Below are 21517 nucleotides of genomic sequence, written 5' to 3'. Positions count from 1 at the left end.
TTGCTTCTCAGACTGACTTAATTTTTATGTATGCAATTTAAAAGTGATATAGGGAGACAGAAATTGTGCTACAACCGTGGCGTAATTAAATTCACTCTGGCTGGGTGACCTGATATTTACCTGCAAGCCACAGGAGCAATATTTTACCACAAAATGTTTTATTGTAGTCTTGATTGCGTGCAAAATAAGATTTGATAATTACATTGAAAAGGACATTGAATATCTTAATTAAGGAATAATGGTTCACCACTGAATTTTGCAGACTATAGGCAGATTGCAATAGTACCAGAAGATTTCTGTTAACGTTAAAAAGACGTTATAGACTAGCAAAAAAAAAAAAAAAAAGGGTATTTTCTAGATGTTTAACCTGGATTTTTAACATTTAATATGGAGATTAAGGGTAGATTGCTCAAGTGGAGATGTTGTCCATAGCAACCAATCAGGTTGTAGATATAATTTTCTAGACTGTACCAGATAAATGATAGCTAGAAACCGATTGGTTGCTATAGGCAACATCTCAACTTTCCATTTTAGAAGCCTTGATAAATTTACTACTGTATGTTTTTATTAAACACTACCATTAAACATTTTAAAATTAAATTTCTATTTAAATTTGCATCCCATCTTTTAATGAAAAGAAAAACAGCAAAGATTTTTTTTTATGTATAATCATATGCGTAAGCTACAGTATAGGATATGTTGAATATAGAAATATAGGCTAAAAGAAAACAAAAAAAAAGTCATTTTGAACTCATCTTGTAGTCAAAACTGAATTCCTAATTCCCCGGTCCTTGTAAATTAAGGAAAACACACAATCTTTCTTATAAAAGGTTTTATTAAAATACTGACATTATTATTGTAGTCTGTATACAGAAAACTAAAAATCAGTACTTCAATGAAAAGTTTGAACCTCAATATACAGTAAAGAAAAAAATCCTAATCCGTAAGTTTTGAAAATCTTTTATCAAGACTTATATGTACATGGCAGAGGTTATTAAAATAAACAACCTAATTTTACATTCACATAACTAGTTTAAACACTCAACTGCCACTATTGCTTTAATACATTTTACAGTAAACCAAAAAGCTATAAAAAATCAAAACAAATACAAAAAAAAACAAAAACAAACTATATAAAACAGAGCTTTCCTAGTCACATTTAAATCTGTTCATAGATCTCTTTAAAAAACCAAAAACTCTGGGTAATGCCACCCATTTTGAGGTAATAAATATAGTATAGTTTGTGATGGTGCAAATACTATGATATAGTAAAAGTCAAGTGAACAAAAAACAAAACAAAAAAAGTCACAGTTCTTTTTCACGTCATCACAATTCATCGTGGTTCCTGGTGAGGTCTTCTCCGTAGTTGGTGGCCTGGCTGCCCACAAACATGTTCCAGTTCTGTAAGATCTCATCTTTGCTCAACAGTTTATCCTGGATGGGAAAAGATTAACATTAAAATGGGGTCTTATGTGTAGATTTACCTCATGAAAAAAAAAAAGCTAATGACAGTATTTGGACAGCTTAGATCAGGCCTGTCCAACCTGCGGTCCTCCAGGTGTTGTGAAACTACAAGCCCCAGCATGCTTTGCTGGTAGACAACAAGTTGATAGCTGGAAGGGCATGCTGGGACTTGTAGTTTCACAACACCTGAAGGTCCGCAGGTTGGACAGGCCTGGCTTAGATACATTAATCACAGCTGAATTGATGAATTTGAAAAGACAAGAAGCATTTCACTACCGTTTCATAGTGCTACTTTAATCCTCTGCTACGATAGCCAATGGGTTGGTCATTGATTATACCAAAAGAATGCAGCGGAAGAATAGTGTATATTGATGCAACAAACTTGAGAATCCTTAAAATACTCCAGAAGAAGGTTTACACTCCGTACAAGCAAACATTTGTTATAGCTTAAAGGATAACACCATCTAATACAGAATTTTTCCCAGTTGGATTCAGCCAGGCTCCAGACAGATTCTAAGGGGTATATTTACTAAACGGTGGGTTTTATAAAGTGGAGATGTTGCCTATAGCAACCAATCAGATTCTAGCTGTCATTCGGTAGAATGTACTAAATAAATGATAAATAGAATCCGACTGGTTGCTCTAGGCAACATGTCCACTTTTTCAAACCCGCCGTTTAGTAAATATACCCCTAAGAGTTCAGCAATGCACTCTCTCTTCCTACTAAGGCAAGCTTGGATGAAACGCACACTGATGTTCTCAATGATATCCCCCTGACACACCTTCCATTCTCCCAGAAGTTGATGGAGGAGCAGCATCAAGAGCACTGTTGGCTGTTTGACAAGCGGTAGAAGAGAGGAGCAAATCATCTGGTCTTTTTGAAGCCCTCGGGTACCTCGGGGGCGGGCAGGAAATAACAGATTTCACATTAGTAGAATTCTGTAACCTACCGTAACTAATTGAAGTAGTATTCAGTCCTAGTTGGAGGTCTCCTTTTAATTTTGCAATAGACCCAGCTGCTCCCAAAAAGGCACAAACGCAAGCACCCCCTGGCCATCTCTCTAGCTACTACCAGTGACTGCATGCCCGTGATGCTATGGGGCTCAGGTTTTAACTTGAATTAAGGCTCCTGCTGATGCAGATGGTTGATGTGGGTCATTGGAGAAGCAACCTCGAGAACCTCTAACTACTGCAGCTTAGTTTCAAACGCCTGATTGTGACATCCTGCTGACTTCCGTTACCCACCTCCCAACATGGCACTGCCCACATCACACATGCCATCCTGTGCTCACACAATCACAGGCCACCACAAGCACAATCATCTCTGGATATGGGACAATGAGCTCAGAAAAAGGTCGTTCTATATATCGGCCAACTTCAAAACTGGGGACATCTCGGAGGAGCAAGAGTTGGAGGTTGAATATAATAAAGTGATCAGACACTAGTCAATCACACATTAAAAATTGCTCGTAAGGTGGAGTACAACGAAAGAATTTGAAATGAAATCATTCATGTTTAAAAGGTGTTTTTAACATCAAATATTTAATCCAGACTAGATAATTGCCCTCCATGGACCATTTTCTCACATCTAACGTCTCATATTGAAAGGTACTGTTTAAAATGTTAAATACCAATTGCTGAAAAATTCTGCATATAGCATGGTCTAAGCACATTATAATATTTAAAATGTTAGAAATAATAACAGGCCCTCTCCAGACAGAAGGTAATAAATGAGTGGTCTGTATTCCAATGTTTCCATCCCATAGGGATCACTGACAAAGATCCCTATGGACCATGGTCGAAACATCCACTAGACAGGGGCACAATTAAAAAAACAAAACAAAAAAAAACACACACACAAAGAACCTTGTCCTTGAATATAATGCAGAAGAGGAATACCTTGTTCAAGTCCGACTCATGGAGCAAATGTCTGGCTTCTGCCTGCGCGTGGTCATAATCTTCAGGAAGAATCCAGTGGCGGATCTCATCTTTATCCATTCTTCCGTCCTTGTCAAGGTCACGGAAGTCTGAAAACTGCTCCCTTTCATTAGCCACCCAGTCAGGCTCTGGGGCCCCCTCTTCGTGGGAGAACATGTCCTCTAAAGAGACAGACAGGGCACATTTACAATTAGCAAATCATTTGCTCAACACTTGTTTGCATATTTTCTCATCAAACTGCTGTAGCCCAGGTCCCTATTTCACTTGACCCTTTTATTTATATATTGCAAAGCCACCTTACAAAATATATATATATATATTTTTTTTATAAACGAAAAAACAACATTTAGTGTCCCCCACGCTTTAGAAATACAGGTGCCGCAGTGGCTTCTAAAGACCTGGGTGGAGTGCCGCTATTTGATTTGTGTCTGAGGTCATAGATAGGAGGTTTGCATAGGGATCCCTTAGTCTCCCGATGGAGTTGCAGATTTCCTGGACATTACCGAACGAAGAAGCCGCGTGATTCTGACCAAGCTGGCGGCACTGCATAGGAGAGAGAACGGCGAGAGCTGCTACAAACACCTTTCCCATGTAATTATTACCATTTATTTATATAGCGCCACTAATTCCGCAGCGCTGTACAGAGGACTCATTCACATCAGTCCTTAGAATAAATTGAGTCGGAGTGATGGGTCTAAGGAATATAAATTAAATTAGAGAGGCATTTATAACATTATCATCCTAATTCTTTTTAGACACTCCAGCAAACTAACAGGACAGGCCTATCTTCTCAGCGTTAATTCATGCATTTATAGAAGCATGCTCATGTTTCAACCAACACAAAAGCTCCCTATTGAAAGATTTGGTCTGATATACTTGCCAGTGGTCACATTAATGCAGAGGAACGGAGAAAGGATCTTAAATTAGTCACGTCCAGCTTCACAATCTGTGGGATAAGGGGATGAATACAATTGTTCTCTCTATGGGGAGGTCTCAGAGATTCCAACTGCAGGCTCTAATTTTATAGTTACCAATTTACCGAGCCTGACTCATCCCATAATTGTTTCTAAGAATGTTCCCTAGTGTAACACAGGCCAAGAAAAGAGAATGGATATATATGCGAACATCGATAAGTAAGGAGGAATGACAGGAAGACATAGAAATTGACCTTTTTTTTTTTTTTTCTTAGTAAATATCCACATAAACTGTACATTCTCTATTATCAAAAGTCTTGCGTTAGCCTTCAGAATCCAAGGCCGCATCTTCCATATATGAGGACATGTTCAGCAAGCAAGAGGTCAACAGCATTAGTCTGGGTGTGCCTTTTTTTTTGCTCCAATGTAGACTAAACATTGTAGAGGTGCCGCTTCCTTAAATGACCACCTTAAGAGCAAGAATCTCTAGGTCGCACTTTAACAGGACGTGATTTGCAGGCGCCGGGATGTTCATTCGGCGGAATCTTTGTAACAGTGATTTCAAGCAGTCGTCCTCACCTCCTGGTAGGACAGATGAAAATCGCACTTTTCCTATCGGTCAAACTGCTGTCGGATTTACTAGTCGCTAATTGGTACCCAACCCCTGTGAAAAGAGTGATGGAAATAGACTATTGAAGAGTGCAGAAGGGGTGAAGAAACCGTGAGTAATTTGCCTTATGGTGTCACACTCGGATCTTGATCACCGGCCAACCAGAAACATTGAGCTGTTAGCTTTAGAATTGTTCCGCCCGTCCATCAAACAATCAGATTGTTGAAGTTTGGTACCACTAGTGTGCAGACAAATTGAAAACAGATTTGGTTGTTCCGTAGTCATGTCCAATATCCTGATAGCAGTATGTGAAGGCGCTCTGAATAAGCAAACACTGAGAAATATAGTTTAATAATGCTGTGATTTTTATATTTGTAATACACTGAGATAGCTCCCCTGCATCAACCAACTTCCTGCTTAGAAGTAACTGCACACGTACTCAGAGAAATACACAGCAGGGGGTAGATTTATCAAACATTCTAAAAAAGAAAAGTGGAAGTGTTGCCCGTAGCAACCAACCAAATTCCAGCTACAGTTGAATCCTCTAGAATGTACTTGATACATAAAAGTTAGAATCTGATTGGATGCTATAGGCAACACCTCCACTTTTCCTTCCCAGAAGGCTTGATGAATCTACCACCAGGCCTGCACTGTTTTGGAGAAGAAAGAGAAGTGGATTTAGATTTTGTTTTTATTTTTTTTAATATATAACACTTCACAAGTATGACTGACTATGCTATAAAATACCTAAAGCTACATTTACAGGGTGGGTTTGGGATCTGTGCAAAAGTACAATTACATTTGCACTTGGCTTTTTTGGGCAAAAATTGTCAACCTACCCCTTCGTTTTTTCAGTTGATTAGTTATACCGCTTTCATACTGCCGCCCCGGCAATATCCCGGGTTTTTCAAGCCGGGTTTTTGCAGGGGCTCGGAGCGTCCCAGCTCAGAAACACCATTCATACTGCACCTCGGACCCGGGAATTTCCCGGGTTGACCCCATTCATACTGCACAAGTCTGTGCCCTGGCAATTTGTGGGAGTCATCACCAGAGCAGTTTTCATTGGCTGAAAAATGGTGGTGTCATTGAAAGGTGACTGTTTTTTTTTCTTCCACGGGCTCCCACCGATGACATCATCCTCCAGAGACAGGCAGACATCCAATCAGCTTGTTTTCTGTGCAACCCGGGTTGAAAAACCCGGGTTGCACCATTCATAGTGCAGGGTCCGACCCGGGAATTACCCCTCGATAAATCCCGGGTTGAAGACCCGGGTTTTTAGACCCGGGTTTTTTGACTTGTACCATTCATACTGCACCAAGACTCGGGTCGTTTGAGCTCACCCCGGGATTTTGGTGCAGTATGAATGAGGTATTACAAGCCATCATAATTCATTTTCAGCCAAGTATTTATATCTTCAGGCAGATTGTTTACTTTCATTGTCTTGTGATATAATGTAAGTCTTCTCTCTGGATACAACTGTACTGCATAGCAGATTTCTGTTATATTCCACACAACAATAATGAATACAACTTTCATAGGATACATAAATATGTATTAAATGTACTTAGTAAGAGTTGCAGGAAGTCTAACGTACGTATACATGAAGCCATATTGGAAATAAAACTTGATATTGATATGATCTGTAGTTTATTAACTTTTCTGCTGTATAGCAAGACTGAGGGATATATTTACTGAACTATGAGTTTGAGAAAGTGGAGGAGATGTTGCCTATAGCAACCAGAGTAAGTAAGGAGTTACTATATTACAAAAGGAGTTTAATTTATTTTATATTGGTCACAGAACCTACTGGTGATAATATTATTGACCCTAACTAAATAACAAATGCTGATTTTAAAATGTACTGAACAAACTGCCTAATGCATTACAGCCAGCTCCATATTGATGAAACAAATAGTGTGTGCTTTAATATTCCTGAAGTGTCCTGCAAAATTCTATGTATTGTTTCCGTTACTAGTCAGAGCGGGAGCCCCAAACAAAACAACTCTCCTGCTCAATGAGCAGAAGGTTCGGCTCAGTGGCCTCATTAAAATACAAGGTGCAGAAGCCTAAAAAGGCTGCAGAGTCACAACAAATTAAAAATGGAGGAAAAACAAAAACAAAAAAAATAAAAATAAACAAAAACATTTTTACAATACAATGATGAGGTGTGCTCTTTAAATTCAATCATATCTTCTGATCAGTATTCTATTACTTACAGCTGAATACATCACAGTGGAAATACAACACATATATATATATATATATATATATATATATATATATATATATATATATATATATATATATATATATATATATATATATACACACACACACACACACATATATATACATATACATATATATATATATACACACACACACACACATATATATACATATACATATATATATATACACATATATATATATATATATATATATATATACACATATATACATATATATATACACATATATACATATATATATATATATATATATATATATACACATATATACACACACACACACACGTGAATATATATCGTATGAGAGACTGCAAACCTAGCAATTGAGTACAGACATGTTATCAAAACACCCAAGAATTTGGAGATGCATATTTGTCAGTTAGTATTGCCTGAAGCTTAAAAAACAAACAAACTATGTTTTAATGAAAACAATCATGTTTATCAAAATAAGATGGCATGTTCCCTCATTTTGACGTGGTTATGACTGTTAGTGTAATGCAGTCAGACAGAATGTTTTAGTCTTGACAGCCACAAAATAATCCATGCAGACAACTAGCATATAATTCTACATAAGCAGGACCTGAGCTTTAAATGTAGGGGGAAAAAAAATATTTGTATACATGAAAAACATTCAAAAGTCAAAGACTGACTAAGTACAGTTTGCACACAGAAAACAAATAAGAAGTCTGCAACATTAAAAGGTCTCCTCGGTGTTATACAGCATATAAGATTTGGAATAAGAATCAGAGAGGAAAGAAAGGCTTCATTATGTCAATTTTGATTTGGCCAGAAAAACTGTGTAAACCTCAAATAACAATGTCATTTTTTTCTCTCTCTCTACTGCTGCGAAAACAACATTTTTGATCAACACCTAAATTAAATTACTTTACCTCTCTCCATTACTCAAAGCACTCTGGGAACACATCCTGTCATTACCACGTGGGGTGCTGACTTCTATAGTACTGTGACATTGTATATAAAACAATATACACAATTTGTACCACTTTGCGCTCGCTGGGATAACAGCATGGCAGTAGGCAAGCACCAACCGAGGCAGAACTTTGACCAAGGAAAGATTTTAATTGCCAAAAGCCCATTAAGCGTCTTGGGAGACAGTTTGCCTGCTCTTATAGTCGGATGTATTTCTGCTTCATTTCATAATACACAAAGGGACACAATTATAGGTCTAATTTAAGCACACCTGCATTATTTCAAATCCGATGTATATATATTTAAATATATATAAGAAAAAGCCAAGTTTTGATTCTCACAGTGTGAGCAGGCAAATCTAGGTAGCAGTTCCAAACTTTTCATATAGTCCCAATGTTCTGCAACTATCCAAAAATAAGTTTGTAACCATGGAAGGACTACAAATATTGCTTATAATTTTCAAATGACCAGTCATACTTTGTACATCAATGACCAGCCTTGTTTCTTCATTTTTCTTAAGTGTTTCATTCAAAGTTTGCCAAGTGGCAGCACGGTGGTTAAGTGGTTAGCACTTCTGCCTCACAGCACTGGGGTCATGAGTTCAATTCCTGACCATGGCCTTATCTGTGTGGAGTTTGTATGTTCACCTCCGGGTGCTCCGGTTTCCTCCCACACTCCGAAAACATACTGGCAGGTTAATTGGCAGCTATCAAATTGACCTTAGTCTCTCTCTCTCTGTCCGTCTGTCTGCCTGTGAGTGTGTGTTAGGGAATTTAGACTGTAAGCTCCAATGGGGCAGGGACTGATGTGAGCGAGTTCTCTGTACAGCGCTGCAGAATTAGTGGCGCTATATAAATAAATTATGATGATAAGTGACAAATGATTACCATGGCAACCACATTCACGCAACATATAATGTAATAAGCACAGAGGCTTTGGAATGTTCCTAGCATAAAACTCTACCCCCCTTCTTCCTCTGCCATCACATGACCACTGAGGAGCCTCTTGACTGGCTCAGAAGAGAGACCCTTTGCTTTGCAGTGGTTACCATATCAATTTCAGATTCCTCTTCATGTTAAAGAGGTAAAAAACTTTTATTCTCTTTTTGGGGCAGATACAGGTTTATTTTTGTGGCACATTGGAACAATTATTTTAACTGTGAAATATAGAAAATAATCAAACAAATAGGGCAATAACAAACATCACACTTTTTCAAGATTCCTACAAAGGTTACTTTCATGCAATTGGTGCATTAATTGTCCCAGAGAGAAGCGATATAACAATCGGTGTACTTTATAGAAGAAATAAGGACACAATTTCAACCCAAAGCAGATTGAATGTATGTTGGATGTAATAGTAACTACCCATTGAGTCGTTATTGGTGCCAGCTTTTATTAGTGCAGACTGGCTAGAGACCCAGGTTAGATCTCCTTTAATTCTAAACGGGCATTTCTGCCCCTGGGGTTGTTGTAATGATTCAAAAACAGATCAAAACCTTCCTGGTCCAAAACGTTGACCCTCAGGCTAGGAAATACAGTAGGAGTCCAGTGATGGCAAAACAATTGGAAGCACACACCAGCCAAAGGGTTCTGACATTTAGAAACATCTATTCAGAGCTGTCCTAAGCCATTCTAATGTTAATCTTACACACTTTACTGAGACATTTCTGAAGCCAGGATTCCGAAAGAGGACTGCACTGTGAGCTCCGAGAGGGGAGCAGGGATGAACGTCCTCTTTTTTCCGCTTTGCAATTATCCGACTTCAGATAACAGCGGAGGAACATGCGTGTGAGTGGTAGACAGGACTACCTGGGACTTGTCAGAAGTGGAGAGGTCTTTGAACGTACGTTGCACAAGTGTTCCCACATTCAATTCACAGAGAAATTTATGACTTATCCCATTAAAAGTATGTTGCCCAAAATCCTTTAAATTACTTTTTTAATTTAAGGTCTAAGTAACAAAGAAAAGCCAGGCAGCTTACCAATATATTCATCTTCATCAACATACCCGTCTCCATTCTTGTCAATGTCTTCCAGGGTCTCCTGCAGGAGTAAGTGTATTTTTAATTTTTAATATTGCAATCATTTACACTGCAATTTAATAGATGCACGGCTGGCAATTGTGATGGCCGGCAAATGACCAACATTTCAACCACAAGATTTTATTTAAAAAAAAAAAAAAAAAAAGGAGGGCAAAACTCCCCATTTAAGAGAAAGGTGTTACTTGCCGAGCGTTTCTGCTGTCCTTGGTGATGCCAACCACCTAATACAGTGTGTACACTTGATGAAAAGTATTTAAAAATAATCTACTTTATTTTGGAAGATGAATGCCTACAACATTACCAGCCTATGTTTAGTACTGCTCAGAGTGAAAGCGTGTTCTCTGCTCATAAACGGATGGTTGTCGGACATCTAAGCGACAATCTGGAGTACCAAGACATAACTCATTACATTGAAAATTATACACAAATTAAAACATTAAAAGCGATTGTATAACAAGATATTAATGTAAAACATTTACCCAGAAAACATGAATGCAGATCTCAGAGAGGCCAATGAAAGAAAGAAGTAAAAGACAGTGTCTGACATAGGACATTAGTTCACACCCATAACACTATTGGGGCAACATTTTATCAATCTATTGAATTATTAAGAGCATAGTTATATAAAACATAAAACTTCCAACAAGGAAAATACAAAACATTCAAGAAGCCTAAATGCAATAATACCAAGACATTAAGCATAATATGCAAGACACAGTAAGGACGCAAAGGTGGATGAGGTGGGAACAGACTAAAAGACAAGGTAGCAGCCTTTAAGAGCTTATAATTTAATGGGTTTGAAAGTGTATTCCATGCCCATCACCCTTGCACACCTCTACCTTCTTAATCATCCTTGTATGTACTTGTTCTGTTTCTAGCAGAGGTATCGAACAATCCATGCGTGTGGACAGTGGAAAGAAGAGGTGGCTGACAGGAGGTCAGATATGTGGGTCTGGGTTCAAGAAGCTCAAGGGTCTGTGGGTGAATGGACAAAGGCTTTGTAAGTGAGGACGGGGAGTCTGAATTGGATTCTGTACAGAACGGAGAGCCTCTGTACGGAGACTGGCATAACATGGAGGAGAAAGTGGACCAGCGGGAGAGAAAAATCAATCTCATCACTGTTCCACCATTGTCAATCCATTATTAATGGTGAGAAGTGTGGAGGGACGGGTGAGACAACCAGACAGGAGGTGTACAGTGGTCAAGGCAGGAGAAAATTAGTGAACGGCTGAGAGTTTTGGTAGCTTCAAGAGTGTGAAAGAATAATACATTGGTGATGTTTTGAAGGTGAAAGCAGATTTGTTAGAGAGACTGGATATGAGGAGTAAAGGAACGGTGACAACCAGGCAATGAACATGAGTAAAAGAAGAGGGAGTGCTGCACACAGCATCACAGGTATTTGTGTGTCGGGGGTCCGGGAGACTCTAGAAGGATGGAAGTCTATGAGCTCAGTTTTAGACATATTTAGCTTTAGGTAGCAATGAGACATCCCATGAGGATATGAAGAGGTTATAGAAAGATAGATAGATTTAGGTGTCATCTGCGTGAAGGTGGTACAGGAGACTGAAGGAGTAGACTAGTTCTCCAAGGGAGGTAGCGTACGGCAAGAAGAGCAGAGGACAGAGGTTGTAGCCTTGTGGGACCCGAACGAGTAAAAGGTACAGCAGGAGCCGATGGTAAAGATAGAGAACTGGTTGGAGAGGTAATAATATAACTAAGAGAGAAAGCAGCCATGAAGGTCCATGGAGTGAAGACCGTGCAGGAGCAGAGAGTGGTCAATAGTTATGAAAGAGGCAGAGAGGTCCAGGAGGATGAGCATAAAGAAGTGATAGACAACATTTTTGGTAACTTTAGTGAGGGCAGTTGCAGTGGAGATCAGAGGACGGGAACCCAGTTGAACCTTAACTTTGTTATAAACTAGCCACTCGAGTAGTTTGAAGGTAACCAGGAGCAGATATATTGGGCAGTAAGTAATTGAAGAAAGGAGGAGGGGTCAAGAGATAGGTTTTTGTTTTGATAGGCGGACAACAGGGTGTTTAAAAGAGAAAGAGCAGATAGGCTCCTACAGAACTATACACTACTCAAGGTGAGGTCTTAGCGGTGACCTATAAAAGGACAATATAAACTCCATCTGTCTGCTATTAATATCTCTATTTCTACAGTCAAGTGGTTTCCCCACTGCTTGACTACCCAATTTGCTTTCATTCATATCGTCCTCCTTTTGTCATGTTGTTGACATTACATCAACATTTATTTTATATTCTGCTTTTAGATTTTCTGTGTCCCACATGCATTATTTTACACGTTGATATATTCAATGTAACATTGCAGACTTAGTCTACTCCTCTAATTTCTCTTAATCATTCAGCATTTAATTTACAACTTTTGATGTATCAACCGTATTACATTGTACAACCCGAGAAAGGCGCATACCATCCTTTATATAACACAAGTGATATCACTTAAGAATACATTAAACAACAAAGAGGACACAGGACTGGTACCCAAGGTACTCCACAGGGTTACACGGACAGCAATGACCGTAAATTAATACAATAGGCACTGACACCCTAGAGCAGTGTTGGCTAACCTGTGACACTTCAGGTGTTTGTGAAACTACAAGTCCCAGCATGCTTTGTCAATATATAGCAGCTTATTGCTGGAAGGGTATGCTGGGACTTGTAGTTTCACAACACAGGGAGTGTCACAGGTTAGCCAACACTGCCCTTGAGTAACCTGCCTAAAACCGTTCCCAATTTGGCAGGCCTGTACTAGGATTATATTCTTACCAATATAACTATGTCCTTCATATGCTCAAATTCCTCCGGGTGAAGGAAAGAAGTGAACTCTTCGCGATTTGCTTCTAGATCTCCGTTAAGGTCGGCTTTCTTAAACCTCCTTTCATCTCGAGGTAACATTTTCTTGAAGTTAAATTGCTCGGCTGCATCCTGGAACTCTTCAGGGTTTGCTGAAGCCAGACACAGAGAAGGATAAAAGGTTTTATCTTAGCAATCGGTTTTGACTGTCCAGTTGCGTTATTAAACATAGCCCACAGACAGCATACTAGAAATAAACCAACATAAAACTTATACAAAAGCAAAATTATACCAGACTATTATACAGGGCAGTTGTGTTCAGTTCTTCTCGTCCTGCTTCTATATCAACAAGCTCGGGGTTATGGAGCAATAGATAAGCGATATGCTGCTATACAGGGATAGTGTTTATATACAGTATATAGAGCGTATAAGTGATCAGTACGGTGCTGAATGGTTAGAAGAAAATAAATAATACTTTGCAGTTTGGAAGATAAATAGAGAAAAGTAACATGTTTACTACATTGAAAACAATTTGCAATATTTCAGCAAAGAAAATAATACATTTTGCCTAGTACACATGTTAACTAGTTTACAGTAACACACAAAAAAAACTCCAACTATTACAAATACTTAAATTGAGTTCTATGCATTATACTGAGAACGTATTATCTTGTACTAAAATTACATTGTCTATAGACTTAATTATGGTTGGTTTTAAGCACATTGTACCAGAACGAAATGAACAGACTAGTTGAGAAATGGCTAGAACAATATTTTGACCGGCCGTTAGTCTTAAAGTTAAACCGTATTCTTCTCCCCACAGAGTCAGGTAGAATCGTTAACATTTTTTAGGGAACATACAACAATGGGAAATATCTGACACTTGTCAATTCCGTGATACTCTACATGTTGCACAAGTGTTACCCACTGGGCACAAAAAGATTGGGGAAGGAGGGCATTTGCCCAGGGCTTTACGGAAGCGCCATGTGGAGCTTTAATTGTATAAGGGGTAAATATTTTCCAATAATTATTATGATGCAAGGAAGTTAAAAGCTTCCTATTTACTACAGGTGAACTATGTCTATCAAGAGCACTCTAACTTGACTCTCATGGCAATACAAGTGGGCCTGTCACCCGCTCACAGCAGAGGCCTGAACGGATAGTCAGTCTAATAATTCACCAATAATTAGCGACAAGACTGTCTTAGGGCAAATACTGTCTGCCTCTACCTTGCGTAGCTCGTGGACCCAATTTAAATATATAGTAAATAAGAGACATGCTAGAGTAGCAGTCCTGCCACAAGTACTACAATAAACACACAATGCAGCTGCTGTAACACTAAGTTTCCTTTGTATACATAAGTACAAGTGCACAGCTATATCAAAGTTAGCACATTATATACCGATAATGCACAAATGATTCCAATAGATGAATAAACGGCTGTAACTAATATCTGCATAAATGGTTCGTTCTGATATCATCACTTCAGTGCTCATTAGGAAAACTTGTGTATCATAAAAATGTATTACGCACTCACTGCTGTAAATTAAAATGATTTTAGAAGTCACCCTTGATTAACGTGGCCTCTATAATAGCCGTCAGCCTCTATATGGTCAAGGAACATCTCAGCGACTTCTAATATCCTCATAGTTTACAGTAGGCAGTGCATTATCCCATGTATTAGTTGAACGAACACTTTTCAAATTTTTAGTACAGGTTAATATTATTTTTAGATTTACTTAGTTCTTTAAAAAGCAGCTTAAACTGGAAATCATGTATTAGTTGCTCAATGAGTAATGCCATACTTCTCAGAAAGCCGGCCACTGATTGTCAAAGGGTGGAAGCAAAACGCTGGAGTACAGCACATGCGTGATTTTGATCTGACACGCAGTCTACACTGTTACCCGTGTGCACAACTGACTCATGCAGAAAGCGGGATCATGGCCTGTTATTTCTCTGAAACTGACCACCTAAACATGCCCTTAGAAAGCCTACACTATGCGGTAGCCAATCATGGTAGTTAGCAGACACTAGCACCAAATATTGTCTACTGAAAATTTTATTTTTCAGCATTTATTTCCAAACAAATAAAAAAACACAACACAACTGAACACATAAAATACAAAACAGATTTGATTTACCCAAGTAGTACCCATAAGTGGCTTGCTTATACTCTTCCCAGGATATCTGGTTATCTTTATTGACATCGTAATCCTTCCAAACTCTCGCCACGTTTTCGTACACATATCTTTTCTGGACGCGTTTAATCCATGCTGTCAACTCTTCCGTTTTAATAAATCCATCACTGTCACTGTCTATTCGGTTGACTATTTTCCTGTGAACATAAAATTAACAGCATAAACATGAATATTTGTGTTGTGGGCAAAAATGGTTCTACGCGACAGACTTTCCTTCGTGTCATATAAAGGGTCCATTTAAAACACGCAGTTGTCCAACAGACAGCACACGTTACAAAGATAAAAGCAGTTGTCCATTTCTAGTCAAATTTAATCTGCTGGTTTGCATTCATCCGCTTGCAACTTTTACTGTGTCCATTGCTTTCTATTTCTGACTTCCTTCTGTGCTTTCTAGCAGTAACTTTAAATGATCAGGACAGAGCTGTATTTTATTGTCTTTGGACATGACATAAAAGTTGCTCTGTGGATACAACTGTATTCAAAGTATAAAGCGGATCTGTGTCTTGTTCACACTGCGAGATACAAATGCTCTTCTGCTAGACATAGGAACAATCTACACAGAAAACGTATTATGTGTTTCCCTTCATCGTAAACACTTCTACTATCAGATTACACAACCCACCCAAGCTAAGGGACCTCATATAATTACAATGATTCAATAGCAAACCATGCTGTTAACTATAGTATTGTAAGTAAAACTTATTCATGATTTTTTTTTTGACATTCACATTATGGGCCTAAATAATTAAGGCATGCAAAATGAACGTATTGACCATTTTTTTTTAAAAAACCAGTGTAAATCGGGCATACGTACGTCCGTATTCAACTACAAGTGGATCTGAAGAGACATCTCTTGTTAAATAAAGTTGTAGGTACTCTCTGCATATACGGCACTTGCCGTATTGAGACACAAACCATACATTGGTGCAATATAAAGTCCCAATATAATGCACAGAAAAAAAAAAAAAGGATTTAATTATCACCTGTTAATAATACAGACATTAATGAAAAATCATTAAAAGAAAAATCCATAAAATACATTTATCAGAATGTTAATGTCTACTCTACATAAAATGCATTTTAACACTTGCTCCAGATTGCAAACACATGTTGTAGCATTTATACGCGACCGTCATCACGTTCACTCTGTACTTACACCTGACCTGTAGCTGGTGCAAGTGATAGGACAGAAAATCATGTACCTTATAGATGCCCAAAGCTTGAATCTGACACTGCTGTCTGCGCTCGGGCTTGGCTCGCTCTTACTTACTGTATTGACTACGTGCATACGCCAAAGTCCCCTCCCCGTTCTGACCATGAAATTGTAGTCTGTCGTAAGTGACCTTTGCGTGAGAAGATGAATTGGATGTTCTTGCGCTTACCGGCGTATGGTCCGGTTCTGGGCAATTTTTACGCAAAACACTGCACGTATCGGCATTTACGTTCCTTAATGAACTCAACGGCAGCAGATTCGACCAGCGTTAAAAGACAATGTTATACGTGCTACATTTATATATAAGATTTGTTTATTTACAAAATAAACTCGACTTCTGAGGAGCTTTGAAATGTGTTCATTTCTCCATCTCAACATAATTCGTTACATACTTCATACAGTGACCAGTGTTCTCATAGAACCCGTTTGTACAAAGCGTTAACATTCCTGACGACTGAAGGCAATGTGAAAACGAGCGTGACGAAACGTATATCGAACACTTGTCAGAAACAATGTGTACGGGTCTATTTGCTTACATTATATATATATTTTGAAGCCCCAGTCTCACTAGGCTTTGTTGTTTGGACATTTGATTTGAAAGTCCATGTGTATAAACCCTAAGAGATCATTCACTAGAGTTTACTGTGGTGTCTCAACGGTCAAAAATTAACCATTTGCAAAGGATTACATTAAAAAAAGGACAACATATTTCTCTTCTGCTGTGCAGTCATTACACTAACAACTGCATGTGACTATTTTAAACTTGAAGTACAATGAATGGCTGGCAGTGATGTGTAGTCTTGCAGATAGCATCTCACCAAGCCTCCTCTTCAATTCTTCCATTGAATGGAGCTCATTGATGCACTGCCAACACTCACAGATTCACAAGTGTATGTGCCACGTTATCAGCATGGTAAGAGACACTCCTCTATCATCCCACACCTCACTCAAAGGGAACTAACTGTTCAGGAAGTACTTGCTTGTCTGTATTAAACCGTACATTATGCAGCCTGCAGGAGCTATATTACACACCATACATAACATACATGTCCTTTATATATACACAGTGTCCTCACATTAACCGTTTACTAGCCACTGGCTACACGATCAGGAAGCCCTATAGGAACCTTGTTGAGACTCACCCCAGTCTTTCTTGGCTTTCTTCTGGAGTGAGCTGGTCAAACGTCTTGGCTTCATCCTTCCCCAGAAAAGCCTCATGATCCTGCTGGAAACTCTGGTTGTCCTCGTGGACTTGACTGTTGAGCTCGGGGTCCAGGCGGATCCTCTCTTTGCGGAAGGTGGGTTTAGTGAGTATCTCCACCGCACATAGCAGCATCAAGTACAAGAATATATGAGGCTCCATCGCCCTCCTCCTCAGAGCAGCAGAGGAACTGCAAGAACAGAAACAGGACTGTTAGTGTACACTCACATTTACACGTACGTGCTGTCATGCACTCACCAATATATTTCCTCCCACTAACTCACATGCACATAGTATGTCCCAACTTTCAGCATACACTTGTAATATTACACACGACTCAGGCGACACACCTATACATATCTCTGAATGTGCCTTCACCTACATACACTACCCATCTTCCTCACTCACTCCCCTACATACACACCTCCCCTTCCTCGCCTACACGCACTTCTCCTCCCTCCCTCGCCCACCTCCTTCCTCGCCCACAAGCACACCTCCTCCCCTTCCTCGCCTACACGCACACCTCCTCCCTCGCCCACAAGCATACCTCCTCCCTCGCCTACACGCACACCTCCTCCCTCGCTCACACGCACTTCTCCTCCCACCCTCGCCCACCTCCTTTCTCGCCCACAAGCACACCTCCTCCCCTTCCTCGCCTGCATCCACACCTCCTCCCCTTCCTCCTCCCTCGCCTACACGCACACCTCTTCCCTCGCCCACAAGCATACCTCCTCCCTCGCCTACACGCACACCTCTTCCCTCGCCCACAAGCATACCTCCTCCCTCACCCACACGCACACCTCCTCCCTCGCCCACAAGCACACCTCCTCCCTCGCTCACACGCACTTCTCCTCCCACCCTCGCCCACCTCCTTTCTCGCCCACAAGCACACCTCCTCCCCTTCCTCGCCTGCATCCACACCTCCTCCCCTTCCTCCTCCCTCGCCTACACGCACACCTCTTCCCTCGCCCACAAGCATACCTCCTCCCTCGCCCACACCTCCTCCCTCGCCCACACGCACACCTCCTCCCTTGCCCACACGCAGACATCCTCCTTCCCTCGCCTACACGCACTTCTCCTCCCTCCCTCGCCCACCTCCTTCCTCGCCCACAAGCACACCTCCTCCCCTTCATGCACACTTCTTCCCCTTCTTCCTCCCTCGCCTACATGCACACCTCCTCCCCTTCCTCCTCCCTCGCCCACAAGCACACCCCCTCCCCTTCTTCGCCCACACGCACACCTCCTCCTTCCCTTACACACACACCTCCTCCCTCACTCGCCTGCATATACTCCTTACTCACTCTCTTGCACATATTCTCTCTCATAGTTCAAACACTTCCTTTCCAATGAGCTCTTACACGGTTTGTCTACGAACATGTACTCATTCTAAAGTTTACCACCCTACCTACATACCAGCACTTCCTCCCCCACTAATGTTCTCTGTCTACATTCACTTGTCAATATCACTATGAACTAACTTTTATAGTCATACTATTCTCTCAAATTATACGCTACAGCTTGTGCACATTTCCCTCTCATTCATTCTCCATTCTATGTCTTACGCACTTTTCCCTTAATCTACACTTATCCACCTTGAACTCAACATGTGCTCACTATCTTGCTTCCACTCAATGCACTCTCACAGTTGACAACATCCTCTCAAAGAGGTAATATGCGTAGATTTCCTCTCATCACACACTTAAACACCATAACTTCAATTGCCCCCTTATAATGTACACTGTTATCGCTACCAAGGTTTACTCCTTCTTAAACAGCTCCACTCTGACTATGCGTATCTGCTTGAGCAGTACAGATCTTCTCAAACATAGCAACTGCTTCAGCATCCCCTCAGTCCACACAGAGACCCTGCTTCAGCATCCCCTCAGTCCCACGCAGACCCCCCGCTTCAGCATCCCCTCAGTCCCAGGCAGAGACCCCGCTTAAGCATCCCCTCAGTCCCACACAGAGACCCCCCTTCAGCATCCCCTCAGTCCCACGCAGAGACCCTGCTTCAGCATCCCCTCAGTCCCACGCAGAGTCCCCGCTTCAGCATCCCCTCAGTCCCACGGAGACCCCGCTTCAGCATCCACTCAGTCCCACGCAGAGTCCCCGCTTCAGCATCCCCTCAGTCCCACGGAGACCCCGCTTCAGCATCCCCTCAGTCCCACGCAGAGACCCCGCTTCAGCATCCCCTCGGTCCCACGCAGAGACCCCGCTTCAGGATCCACTCAGTCCCACGCAGAGACCCCGCTTCAGGATCCACTCAGTCCCACGCAGAGACCCCGCTTCAGCATCCCCTTGCTCCCACGCAGAGACCCCGCTTCAGCATCCCCTTGCTCCCACGCAGAGACCCCGCTTCAGCATCCCCTCAGTCCCACGCAGAGACCCCGCTTCAGCATCCCCTCAGTCCACTCATGAACAGACTCCCCAGACACCTTCAGGTTGTAGACCCCACTAGATATCATAAGATTGTAGTTACACCATCCCCCAACAAACATCAGGTTGTAGACCCTCTCAGGTTGTTGTCCTCACACAGACCCCCTCAGGTTTTAGATTCCCCTAGATACCGTACACCATCCCTCCCCCAACAACCATCAGGTGCAGAGCCCCCAGACAGCCTCAGGTGCAGACCCCCAAGACAGCCTCAGGTGCAGACCCCCAAGACAGCCTCAGGTGCAGACCCCCAAGACAGCCTCAGGTGCAGACCCCCCCAGACAGCCTCAGGTGCAGAGCCCCCAGCCCAGTGTAAGCACACACTCACTACCACTCACTGTTGGGATGAAGCTGCAGCCAGGTACATACAGTCACTCCCCGGCAGGCAGTAGTATGTCAGGACACTCAGACCACTACAAGCTCTCTCCCAGGACACTGACACCAGCTCTCAGTATACCCCACACACCCTCTGAGCCGCTGTGCCGCACAGTCCTCCAGCCAACACTCACTTACACCCACTCTGAGCAATTACAGATTTGCACTTACTTGATCCGAACAGGGGATGAGAACCCGCTTTCAGCCAACCCGGTGTGACGACACGTTCTGGAATCCCCCTTGTTACACAGCTTCCCATTGGTCAGGATGGAGTCAATGACTGGGAGGGGCCAGTGCGCCACGTTGCATCGGAGCCTGGGGATACTAGTGCTGCAGTCACAGCCAGCAACATGGATCTGTACAATAACACTCACATATATGATGTTATACAGGGCACACTGGTTCAATACTCTCTAGAATAAGTATTGCATAAATATAAATGTATGTACCCGAGAATAAAGGTAATTATATATATATATATATATATATATATATATATATATTTATTTATACTTAGAATAATGATTACTATAAATATTGTTCTAAATATATATTTATTTATATTAAGAATAATAATTACTATGTGTAATCTTTTAAGCTGGGTACACACTACACTGTTTTCGTCCAATAATCGGCTCAAACAGCCGACATACGACCGCTCGTTCAAAAGTCGGGTCAGTGTGTGCAGTGACACGATGGTCGAAAGTCTGCCCAAATGGACGATTGTCGCCTCATTTGGTTGGTCGTACCGTTTAATATTGTCGTTCCAATCTCGTTTCCGCTGTGTAGTGTGTATAAACTTCCGACCGATCCACAACGAAATTACAGTCATTGCTCACGAGAACATGGCTATAAAAAGTCGCTAAAGGGACGTCCGCTCTTCCCTTTATCGTCCTAAACAAGGCTAGTGTGTATGCAGTCCATGGACCGAGCGATCGGACCATCGGTCGCATGTAAAATCGCTCGGCATAAAAAGTTGGTCGAAATTTCTGTAGTGTGTACCCAGCTTTAGGCAGAGGTTGATGGGGGACATTTAGAATAAACATGGTGGCAACTGCACCATCATATCCATGTTCATTTCTGAGAAACAATATAACACAATGCTGTTAAAGCGAACAACAGCACTTGGATAA

At 41.1% G+C, this 21517-nt stretch overlaps 1 protein-coding gene across 3 annotated transcripts; it reads right to left on the bottom strand.

Moving 5' to 3' along the window:
* Positions 1-884: 884 nt before the first annotated feature.
* Positions 885-20622, bottom strand: RCN1 (reticulocalbin 1). 3 transcript variants are annotated; one of them, XM_075188046.1, is made up of 7 exons: positions 20556-20622; positions 17518-17766; positions 15106-15299; positions 12938-13116; positions 10089-10149; positions 3364-3563; positions 885-1434 (listed from the first exon to the last, which is right to left on the bottom strand). In XM_075188046.1, exons 2-7 carry the CDS (start codon positions 17736-17738, stop codon positions 1327-1329), a joined length of 963 nt encoding a protein of 320 aa, XP_075044147.1. In that variant the 5' UTR covers positions 17739-17766; positions 20556-20622; the 3' UTR covers positions 885-1326. The 3 variants fall into 3 exon arrangements, with proteins under 3 accessions (XP_075044147.1, XP_075044146.1, XP_075044145.1); XM_075188045.1 differs by lacking the exon at positions 20556-20622 and adding an exon at positions 20476-20536; XM_075188044.1 differs by lacking the exon at positions 20556-20622 and adding an exon at positions 20348-20391.
* Between the last annotated feature and the right edge of the window lie 895 nt (positions 20623-21517).

Source organism: Mixophyes fleayi, chromosome 10 (genome assembly GCF_038048845.1).
Source record: "Mixophyes fleayi isolate aMixFle1 chromosome 10, aMixFle1.hap1, whole genome shotgun sequence".
In the NCBI taxonomy this organism is placed as follows: Eukaryota; Metazoa; Chordata; class Amphibia; order Anura; family Limnodynastidae; genus Mixophyes; species Mixophyes fleayi.
Note: the sequence above shows the minus strand (reverse complement) of the source record. Positions and strands in the feature narration are given on the sequence as shown.